Source organism: Haplochromis burtoni, unplaced genomic scaffold, assembly GCF_018398535.1.
Source record: "Haplochromis burtoni strain Fernald_Lab_line unplaced genomic scaffold, NCSU_Asbu1 Contig_266, whole genome shotgun sequence".
In the NCBI taxonomy this organism is placed as follows: domain Eukaryota; kingdom Metazoa; phylum Chordata; class Actinopteri; order Cichliformes; family Cichlidae; genus Haplochromis; species Haplochromis burtoni.
The window spans coordinates 219,638-231,686 of record NW_024582627.1 but is presented as its reverse complement, the minus strand read 5'-3'; the positions used below and the strand labels follow the sequence as shown (position 1 = coordinate 231,686).

Genomic DNA, 12,049 nt, shown 5'->3' with positions numbered 1-12,049 from the left:
GTCCAGCTTGTAATAACCCCCTGGTGGGGGTGAGGCTGACAGTGGGCACTAATGTACACAGCAGGACTGCTGAATAGTAATGTTAATAATATGCAAAGGCTTTTTCACCAGAATGCGCTGCCATCCAGACATCTTTGCTTATTTCAGCAAGACAATACCAAACCACAGTATGCAGGCAGCTTCTCAGTAAACAAATAATACTAACCCATAAACACTGTTGGGACTCTTAAACTGCACAGTCAGCGGTGCTTGCATTAATGAATACACATTTAATGTTAAGTGTGAGCCGATGCTGCAGGTTTTAGCCTCAAAATCAAGCCACATATTAATCAGACTGACTGAAAGGCTTTTTTAGAACATCGCCCAACCCTGTTAAACAACGTTTTCTCATCTTTTGTTTACATTGATCAACACACTTTTATTTTCAGTCATGGCCAAATTGGACACAGCATTAACACATTTGTGCCCACGTCCACTTTGGTGTTATCTTCACTTGTCAGCATAAAGAGATCCTCGTGTTTTCTTGACAAATGCATCTCTTAAAATAACGTCCTGCTTAATGAACACACCAGCCTCCTTCATTTCGACTGCAAAACACGAGCTGGGGTCTTTAAGTGAGAGATGCGCTACAGTTTGGCAGCACTTAACACTTGAAGCTTACCCGCAGGTGAGAGCTTGTCAGTATGACTTACCTCTTCCTGAAAACTTCTACCTCCTCCGTGTGATCTCCTGTTCAACCCGAGAGCGCGTGAGATTTTTCTCTCTCTCTCTCTCTCCAACATCTCTTGTTTTCTCTCTTTTTTTCTCCCCCTCTCCCATTCTCTGCCACTCTCCAGTTTCTTCCTCTCTTTCTTTTCAACACATAGGTGGATTAAGGCAGAGGGGCTTTTGTTTAGATAAAGCAAAGGATTAGGGAGAGATTTGCCCCCATAAAGTTGTGGGCTTGATGGGCCTTTTATCCCTGCATGTCCCTAAAGCTGTGTTGCCTCTGGATTAGGACTATACAATGGGGCCCCTTGTGCAGAGGGATCCGAGCCAGAGAGAGACAGAGAGAGGGAGAGAGCAGAGAAGGCAAGGAAAATAAACGAGACAGAGGGATTGAGACAAGGGAGGAAAAGAGGGCAATAAGAAAGAGAGATGGGGATGGACAGAGGAAAAAAGAGGGGGAATTATCCAGCTTTTAGAGGAAACTGACAGGTTGAAAACTTTTAGAGGAGGGATTTGCCGAGGAGATCCTGAGATCTTGTCACAAATAAAAGGGATTTCAGGAGGATTCAGAGGTGTGGTGCTGACAATAAACCGCAAAATTGTTGCTGTCTCTTTAAATTCATATATCAATTTTTTTAAAAGATATATATTTATATATATATGGAAAGCAGCTTTTACTGTGGAAGTGCTCCTATAATATTGTGTGTAAGAGGTGGCTCCTCCTGGCAAATTGCTTTGTTATTCTTGTCAAAAAAGGTCTCCCGCAAGAAGTCGGTTTTAAACTACACATCAAAATGATTAATTGCTCTGGGATGAACAGATGCTGAAATACCCTTGAATGGTGCAGGAGAGGCTGAGGCTTGCTGGATTGCACACCTAATGTATTCATGAAGTTGCAGAAACATCATTAAGAGTATTAATTAGCTGGCAGAAGTGAGCGCATTAAAGATAGTTTTGTTCTTTGTCAAATAAAAAGCTCGATTTGTTAGTTATGCAAATAGGCTAAATATTATGTGATAAAGGTGGAGGGTAAAACCCGAAAAGAAAATCAATAACTCATCCTGAGCCCTTCTGAGTTTTCTTTCGTTTTTTTTCTCCATATAAAATGAACATTTTCAAATTTGGCGTTGCTCATCGTGTGGAGGTCATTGTTCGCCCACCTCGCTTTCAGCGGTGCATGGCTGGATGCAGGGGTAAGGGGAGCTGTTTTATGGCGTTTAAGCCCCTCAGATGCGCTGGACAGCTCTAGCCGCTCTAAGGAGCTTTAGGTGGAGAGGCGCTGAGAAGAAACTCTTTCTCGCTTTAATTGCTTTAGAGACGGTCCTCACAAAGAGACAGTGGCCAGATTTACCTCCCGTTTAAGTTCTTATTTCCATTGGTTCACAAGTTAATCCTCTTTCTTTCTCAGACCTCGGAGAAAACCGGAGTGATAGGAGCCTACCAAGGAGACACAACCAGAGAGGCACACGAGTATTTATTTTTTATTTATTATTTTTTTCAGGCGAGGGGAAAGAAAAAAAAAAGACTTTGAAGAACACATGAAAAGGTTTTAGGTTGTTATAAAAAAGAATGAAAAAGAAAGATATAATAATAATAATAATAATAATAATAATAATAATAATAATAATAATAATAATAATAATAATAATAATATATTTTTATTATTTGACAGCCTTACAATTATTAATTTTATAACTTCTGAAACATACCACTATTTCTTTATTGTTAGGCTTTGTTTATCACATCTAACTCCATTTTTGCTTTCAAATAAATAAATAAAAATACGTGTGGACCCTCACCTTTACCCTCTTCTCTCTCTCTCTCTCTTTCTCTCTCTCTCTCTCTCTCTCTCTCTCTCTCTCTCTCTCTCTCTCTCACACACACACACACACACACACGTTTAACTTTCAGATGACCCACGCAAACTTTTTCTGATACAGGCGCGCACACCGCTGGTTGCTCCTGTGAGTGACGCGCTCAGAGGCAGATGTGTTTTCTACGTGCCAGCACGCGTTAACATTAATATTCTTTATTCCGTGAAATCTTTTGTCTACCGTTCAGATTTGTTAGAGTGAAAAACATGGTCAGAGATTTTTTTTAAAAAAAGGAAGAAATAAAATCGTTATAGGCCAAGCACTTTCCCAAAGAATCTCCCAACAAAATATGCAAGCTTTACATTAAAAGGATACTTTGCGCTGCCCTTAATTCGCTACCTAAACGGTTTTGCTCCGGGAGAAGAAATCTTCTCTGAAAACCCTTCAAGAAGAGAAGGGCATTATTGCCCTAATCCTCTTACCCGCAGTCATTTTAAGACAGGGGTTTTTGGAGGCTGAGATGGCGTCTTGTCTTTCCTATCCCATCCCAAATCCTTCCAGGCCGGGAGAGAGGCTAAAGGCAGCACCCTGGCATCTATTAGCCATCTCTCTAAAGTCTCTCTCTCCTCCACGGCATGGAGAAAAAGCCGAAAAGCAAACAAACTATGGGTCGGATGCTTGTGCTCTCTAAAACTAACGAAAGACAATCGGATTCGTGAACGAAGTGCAGACAATCTGTCTGAAGACAGATTTGAGGAAAAAAAAATACTAAATATATTTCTTTTTTTCTCCATAGTTGTGTTTTCTGTATGCCTTATCGTGGGAGAATAGCTTTACTCGCCGATTCAATGTTTAAGCTTAATAAAATAAAAATAAAAAATAAAAAATAATTACTGTGTTAAATTACACCTCATATATTCGCAGAGTAATGTAATTCATCCATCACGATAGTAAAACAACATAGCCTACATTCCCGTAAAGTATCCAATATAAACCTTCACTTCTCATGTTTCAGGTTTGTTTATCAACTCCAGAATAAGAGGGGAAAAAATGTGTCCACGGTCACGGGTGGATTTCAGCGGGCGTAATGTGCTTAAATTGATCATATTTGAAAAATAACTCCAGACGTCAGTGCACCGACACGCCACTAGACCCTCAGCTGTGTCGCTCCCTTAACTGGCAGCACCGAGAGCCAATAGAAAGCTCGTACGACCCCAGCGAGGCTCTACTTAAAATCCCAGCTCGGGGATCTCGCGCTCCAGCAGATGGCGGCTTCCCACTTGTGCGCGAGACGCAGAGAGAGAGAGAGAGCGAGAGAGCAAGAGGAGCGCGAGCGGACGGGCTTTGAGCGAAGCAGCACGCGGGGAGGACTTTTTCCATTGAGCTGACTTGTCATCTCACTGGCGGACAAAAAGGACGGTAAAGAGGGCAAAAACACACCCGACAGAGCCGCTAAAAGATCCGAAAAGAAGAGGAAGAGGAAACGAAGGAGCTTGGGTTCTTTCTGTTTGTGGAGGAGGTGACAACGAAGAAAACTACCGGCGCAGGAGGTAAAAAACAAACAAACCTCAAAACAGAAAAAAGTCTTTAACTTTCTCTTATTTATCTAGTCGTGTCTGTCTGTTTAGCTGTGTGTATATATATGAAGAAAAACGGCAGACTCCTACAGAGCAGCAGCGAGTCATATGAAGTTTATAATGTTTGTAAAGTTTGTATGAAACGAACTGCAGGTTATTAGATGCTGTTGTGCTATTAGCTATTTGCAAATTGCATGTTTATTTTTGCACTTGATGAAAATGAAAGCAGAGCTTTGGGTGATTTTTTTAAATTTTGTTTTAGTTATTTATTTTTTGTAATCGTCTGAATGCGAACGAAAATACACCCCATACTATTCACATAAGAAAACAATTAACAGGATAACGTAGAAAAAAAATATGCTTACATATTTATTTATTTGTGCGCAAAATTAATATAACCTCAAAATTAAAGGCCTCCTGATTTTTTGACAGCGTCTCACTTATTGTCTTCTTTTACTTTTATGAACTCCACTGTAATTTTTCAAAAACAGTTTCTTAAAAAAACAAAATAACAAAAGTTTCATTTCAGTGTGATTAAAATGGTTTAAAATGTTAATTAAATGCTGACAATTAAATATATATAGACAGTGAAACACCTAAATTTAAATCCGGTCTGAACGTAACAAATATCATTCATAACAGCAGCTCCGGGAAAAATTACAGATGTTCCTCGCCCTCTGACAGTTTTACACTAGTGACACAGCAAAGAGCAGATTGTCAGGTCGACTCAGTCCCCGGAGGGCTGTTAGCAAATAACATTTTTCCTAATTTAGTCGGATCAAAGAGTTGCACTGTACATGCCAATTTACATAATGACGGTTTCATTATTGAAGCACTGAGCAGGGCAGCCAGGAGGGCCCAGCGCCTGGAGCAACGAGAGACTTATGAATGACAATAACACCGCGGAAACGGCTCACAGCGACGGGCTATTGTGCAGAATCTGATAGGGACAGGAGATACAGGCTACAACTAGTATTTTAAAGCTGGAAACAACGGGAAGTCGGGTATAAAGTAAAAGTTTACCTGCCCACCAAACACGGGAAAACAGTGAAAGCATGCAGACGAGCTCACGCTACGCTTATTTGCAGCTTTGGTGGATTAAAACCAATGACAGATGGGTTTTATTCTATCTCTGCAGGCATGCAGGTTAAAACAAATACAAACATGTACTTTCTGCTCTCACTCCGCTGGATGGTGATTCATTTTTTATTTATTTATTTTCTTAAATCTTTTGCGACTAGAGGCTTAATTTAATTTAATTTCAGAAGATGTAATGCAGAAAAAGGTAGCTGAGGAGAACCGAAGTCTGCCTGAACGCGCTCGCATGCACGCACGCGCACACGAGGGAGCTCCGCCGCAGAGCTAAGCGCTGGGTCCCACTGTACGTCCGTCCATGTCAGCGGTGATGATAAATGGAGGGCCTCGCAGTCGAAACCTATTTGCACTTCCATTAGACGGGGAGCCAAATGGGGATCAACATGCATATTTTTACCCGCGGAGCAGCCATACATCTCAGCCAAAACGTTGCCCCGGGGCGATGGGATAAGAGGCCGCCAGAGAAGGGAAGGGGAGGTGTGTGTGTGTGTGTGTGTGTGTGTGTGTGTGTGTGTGTGTGTGTGTGTGTGTGTGTGTGAAGGGGAGGGAGGGGGTACCCATTCAACTCAAATACTTGGGGGAGTAAAGTAAATGTTTAGCGAAGCACCTTCTGTCCCCGCGAATTAAACTATTCCCCACTGCCCTCTGATCACATTCATCAGCCGCCGGAGCCACTTAATAGGCTGGGAACGGGCACTGCGGGCGTCGCGCGCACACGCCAGAGCACGCACGCACGCACGCACACGGCACTAAAAAGCCAAGAGAGGAACAGAAAGAAACGCCTTTTACAACGACGGCAACCCGTGTGTGCTAAAACTGGCTCAACATCCTAAATTGTTTACATGTTATTATCAATAATAATAATAATACTGAGGAGAAACAGAAGTTACCTAACTGAAATTAAATGAATCACATGTTTATCATAGTCGCAATCAAATTAACAACAAAGTCATAAATTACTGTTATCCATCACAGCATTGAACAATTTAAACTCTTCACACTAACATGTACTGAGTTACTGGCCCCTACTGCATATTCTGATTTGTTACACGAAGAAGTCAAATTCATCTAGTTAAACAAAGCAGTTAAGAAATTAAATCACGCCCTTAAAGTTTTAATTGATGATATTATTTGAGTTCTCCGTTTAAGCGCAAGAACTTACAGCCACTTACAAAGCTGTCATCCAGCAGGAAGATTTATATCTTCTCCCTGTGGTCCCTCTGTTATAGTTATAATAACTGTTTGGGCCTCGGAGATAGCCCCTTCTGTCAGCCTCCTTGGTGCTAATACATATCTAATCGTGTCCTCAAGCGGTCTCATCTATGAAAATCTCGGTCGTGAAGGAGAACTACAAAATAGAGTTTTTGGAAATTGCTGCCTGGTGGACGATTTCCCTTCGATGAGTTTCCTGCCTTTAAAGCTGCAAGTGTTCAGGCCTGTAAGACTTATTATTAATAGCAGAAGACTACCAGCAAATGACTACCTTTGCTGTTAAATATGGGGACAAAAAAGAAAAACATAGCCTTGAAAATTAACATCACTTGACCGGATTATTCATGACTTAATACTACTACTACTACTACTAATTATAATCCTGCTATCTGGCGGCACCTTTTACCACCGACACTCTTAACAATCAGCTTGTATCATGTCCTAACACATTTCATGAGCGCGTTGATCTGTCAAAGCAACGTTTTCAGTGGGGATTTAGGTTCTCTTGAACACACAAACGCCGGGAATAAATTCATGAATAAGGCATCCGTCACGGTTCATTATGGCGAAGAGTGATAATTACCCCAATTAAAAGTCTTTTGTATAATTAATGGATTGAATAGAGCGGTAATTGGATGTTAATGGATAACACTTTAGTCTGACTGAAAACATTAAAATTTATTGGCCCCTGAGTGCGTGGGCCTACTGTCACTTACTAATAAATACGCTGTGTGTGTGTGTGTCACAGTTCATCTGAACTGGATGTCTCCAAACCATTTGTTCTTCTAATAAAAAAAGGTTTTAGATCACGTGTTCAACAATGTTGCCTGCCAATCAGCAGTCACGCGCCCTCCCCTAACGCCAGATGCCCATCCTTCTCTTCCCTTCCGCAGGTAGCGACCTCTCACCATGCAGCACTACGGGGTGAACGGCTACTCTCTGCACGCCATGAACTCCCTCAGCGCCATGTACAACCTGCACCAGCAGGCCGCACAACAGGCGCAGCACGCGCCCGACTACCGGCCGTCCGTGCACGCTCTTACGTTGGCTGAGAGACTAGCTGGTAATTGAGTGCACGCTCACACACACAAGCAGGAGACAGTGTTTATAGAAACGAACTTGAATTTGTTTGTTTGTTTTTTGTAAAAAGAAAAAAAAGAGTATACATAGAGCCAAAATTCGCGTCTGTGATTGTTCTAGAATATTTTTAATTAGGTGTTAATATTCGCTTTCACGATTAATCATCTTACACCGTGAAGGGATATAGCTGGGATCAGACTAAATAAACAAGTGAAATATGTGCTGTGGTAGGCCACAAAGACATTTAGTGACGTATTAGACTTTTTCTTTTATTATTTTTTATAATTAGCCATCACAAAAATCTTTTTTTCCTTTTTGGAAAAGCAAAAGAAGAGAGTGGATAATATTAAAACGTGTCTAAGCCCTCAAGCTTTTTTTTTTAAGCAATAAGTAAATTAATTAAATTAACAAATAAGCTGCCCCAAGTATGAAAGTGCCACACAAACCCACCCTGTTCAGTGAAATAAAACTTGCCGTGTGTTTTCTCTTCCAACGGCTGCACATTTCAAGACATCATCCTGGAGGCTCGCTACGGCTCTCAGCACCGCAAACAGCGCCGGAGCCGCACGGCCTTCACTGCGCAGCAGCTGGAAGCGCTGGAGAAGACTTTCCAGAAGACCCATTACCCGGATGTGGTGATGAGGGAGCGACTTGCCATGTGCACCAATTTGCCCGAGGCCCGCGTGCAGGTACGCACGTCCGAAGAAGAAGAATAAAAATATAATATAAAAATATATTATTTTATATTAGTGTTGGGTTTATGACGTTAGAGATAGAGATTTTATAAAAGATGGGAGACAGTTTTAAGTAAAACAAACAAAACTTCTGTCTTCATTTCACAAAAACACAGCTTGAAACACTTCAATAAAAATGCGATTAACAGTGATAAAAACAGTATCTAAACAATATTTATAAGCAGTGCTATGGCTTTTGTAGATTGTGAAGTTTTGCATTATCATCCACAAAAGATTGTTCATCTGAACAACCTAAAAAAAACAACCTAAAAAAAGTTGTAAAAAACTGCCAGCTAATAAGTATACAATTTTTGAAGCTTGATTGTGAATTTAAAGCGTGGGCACTTGAGCATATTATCTTTTATTTTTCGATTTAAACCCCCCCACCCCCCAACAAGATCAAAATAAAGAACACAACAAATTAATAAAAACAAAAAACTTCTGGAACATAGAGGATCACTTATCGCAATGCACTAAAGTCTCTACCCCAGTTTCCTATTAACGGTCTATAATAATCTTTATCCTCCAGGTTTGGTTCAAAAACCGCAGAGCAAAGTTTCGTAAGAAGCAGCGCAGCCTCCAGAAGGAGCAGCTTCAGAAGCAGAAGGAGGTGTCCGGGGAAGGAGGAAGCGAGAAGGAGGACATGCCTCCCTCCACCACTATCCTTTCTGATACCCAGCTTCCACCTTCATCCTCCTCCTCCTCCTCCTCCTCCCCGGAGACAGAGGGTCCTGTGGTTCGTCCTGTTCCGCTGGACATGGAGCTGAACGTCACGTCAGCAGAACATTCAGGCAGCGAGTCGGCAACAGAGGATAATGCCACCGATAAGGAGGACGAGAGCAAATCCCAGAAAGAGGAAATGAAGTGTGAAAGGGCGGTGACACCTGGGGACGACTCTCCAGCTTGTAAAAGACTCAGCCCTAAACCAGGTAAGAATACTAAGTACAAGTCCTTTTATCCTTGGCAAACTTAATGCATTAAATCAGCTGACTACTAAAGCATATATATAAAACTTTCTTAACCCTCCTTGTCCCTGTACAGATTCCCCCCTGGTCTCTCCGTCAGTGACACCTTCGTCCTCCAGCAGCAGCCTAGCCAGCACCGGTCCTCTCTCTCAGAGCCACTCTTACTCTTCGTCCCCCCTCAGTCTGTTTCGTCTGCAGGAGCAGTTCCGCCAGCACATGGCCGCCACCAACAACCTGGTGCACTACCCCGCTTTTGACCTCGCTGCCCCGTCTTCACTTCCCTACCTGGGAATGAATGTTAACATGCCCCCTGCGCCACTGGGCTCTCTGCCCTGCCAGTCCTACTATCAGTCCCTGTCCCATCACGCACAGCAGGTGTGGAACAGCCCGCTGCTGCAGGCATCAACTGCAGGCGGCCTCACCAGCCACAACAGCAAGACCACCAGCATTGAGAACCTGCGTCTGAGGGCCAAGCAGCACGCCGCCTCGCTGGGACTGGACACAATGTCTAACTGAGAATCAGAAGGGGTGAAAGATGGCGTAAACTAGGCCAGAGCCTGCACATTACCATACCCTACTGCGTGTCCGTGTGGCTGTGATAGCTCTTTAGGAAGCATACAAGGACTCCTCCAGCAGATGGGCACAGAACATACAGAGATGTTCGTAAATAAAACACGCCAAAATGCTTTGGACCTACAGATCTCCATTTAACATCTCTTCAAAACGCACCACATGTCGACCACCTGCCCGACTTCTCATAGCTTCTGTTGCAGCTCAGCGTATCGTTGGAAAAGAGAAAACCCCCAAGATAATGGACAGCACTGCTGTAAGATGCAACACTCCATAAAATGAAAATACTTCCAACAGTCATGCAATGCTGGACCTTCCTAAATAAATGAAAAAGAATCATGAAAAATGGTGTGAACGGCTGGACGCGCTCACTTAAACAAAGCAAAACAAGAAAAATAACAATGCAAATAATGTTTACAAGAACAATGTGAATAAATGAGGCACTTTGGAAGGAATCACTCGTGCAGCAAAGAGACATTTCAGTGAAGCCGTGTGGTTATGTACATACCACGTAAAACACAACAGCACATAAATAAAAATAAACCCGAGTCATGTTGTCCTCAACACCGTAATTATAAGTGACTAATTCACTAGTTTAATAGCCACTAATATGCCACTTTGTACAGAGGCTGGCTTGATAATGAGCAAATGATTTCAGTGACTAAATTCTCAGAGGTTTTAATTACATTTTGCCCTGGGCTGAGGGAGCTGGGGCGAGCGCAATTACAAACATGCGTAACACTTAATGCAGCATTTTTAGATTCAAAGAGTCCGTATGCCAAAACTGTTGACTGAGGCAGACGCACGACTTTGCAATGACTTGTTCATCTTCTGTGAATACAGAACGATGGTAAACATATTAGGACTCGGTTAAATATCGTCTTGACTTGTATTATTCCCGCCTTAATAGTCTCTCGAGGAAACATGCCGCTTTTCATTGAAAGCCACACCGTCAGCACTTGATGAGAATCACACACGTCTCTGATGTTTTCCGTTAATGTGTTTTGGAAGATAATGTCTTCAAATAAAAAAAAAAAGCACATTATTTTAATATGTAAAATACAAAAAAAGTCTATCTATTAATGTTTACTGGTAAAGTAATTGTAAAGTTCCTATTATGTTGTATAATTAATAATAATGGACTCTGTCTCAGATAAAATTCCTTGTCAGATTGTAAGATTGTATTTACTGAGCTCACCGACAGCCCTGTCCACCCCCTCCTGTCTTGGTTGTCTGTTTAACACTCCTGGATTGAACTGATATTTAAAATTTTAAGTTTTTTTTCCTTCTTCGAGAATTAATTTAAAAGAAGAACCTGAGCACATTTAAATTTTCTGGAAAACTACCACCCTCTGTGTTTTTCAATCAATCCAGGTGTAAAAGCAAAAGAAGGAGAAGACATCTCAGTGAATAATTGACCTGAGTCCTCTGTGTTCTGCTGTCTCAACTCTATTTGAGTTCTGTTGTTGTTTCTAATGCTGTTCCCCGACTGTTTCTGTCAAACTACTTGGTCCGGTGCTAAATAGATATGTAAAGGTGGAGGAGAGCGACCGGACCATCAGCAGTGTTGTTTTCTTTGCTCCTCTCAATAATGTAGACTTGAACTTGTGTTGTTGTAAAATAACTTCAAATAAAAACATTGCCTGAAGATCTTTACAATGAAGACTTCTTGATTTTTGCTGAAGATTTAAATGGTGTTCACGGACAAACCTTGAAAAAAAGTCATTAAACAGCACGAAGTTAAAGATATGACGAGCATATGATCAAGCTTTATATTTGTAATATTGTTACACCATTTTTCAGATAAGCAAAACATAAAACCTACTGACTGAGTGAAGGACCTTAAAGTCCTGCAATTAATATAAGCAAGTACATATTTAATATATCAGTATAGTCTGAAGACATGGATGATGAGAAGAGAGAACGAGCAAAGCAAAGAAAAGGCACGGGGACGATGAAAGAGCGGAGGGAAGGTCAAATTTAAAGAACACTAAAAATACAAACACAAATACATGAGAATTTGTAACAAGACAAAGGGTACAGGAGCAACGAAAGAAACACGTAATCTGAAATATCTGGGAAATAAAAAGCAGCGTGGGGACATACGGCATCCCCAATGAATAAGCAGGCCATTATCCTGAAGAATGACAGCCTGGGGCGGTGATTATGCTGCTATTATATCTTTAACAGCATGGTTTGTCAAAATGCAGACCCCCACCCAACCGTACTCTCTCTCTCTCTCTCACACACACACACACACACACACACACACACACACACACACACACACACAC

The 12,049-nt window shown here is 41.7% G+C and overlaps 1 protein-coding gene across 1 annotated transcript; it reads left to right on the top strand.

Annotated features, from left to right (window-relative positions):
- Window positions 1–3,737: 3,737 nt before the first annotated feature.
- On the top strand, window positions 3,738–11,403 carry dmbx1a (diencephalon/mesencephalon homeobox 1a). Its single transcript, XM_005939340.2, has 5 exons — window positions 3,738–4,072; window positions 7,300–7,469; window positions 7,997–8,175; window positions 8,750–9,149; window positions 9,262–11,403. Exons 2-5 carry the CDS (start codon window positions 7,316–7,318, stop codon window positions 9,699–9,701), a joined length of 1,173 nt encoding a protein of 390 aa, XP_005939402.1. The 5' UTR covers window positions 3,738–4,072; window positions 7,300–7,315; the 3' UTR covers window positions 9,702–11,403.
- Window positions 11,404–12,049: the final 646 nt, after the last annotated feature.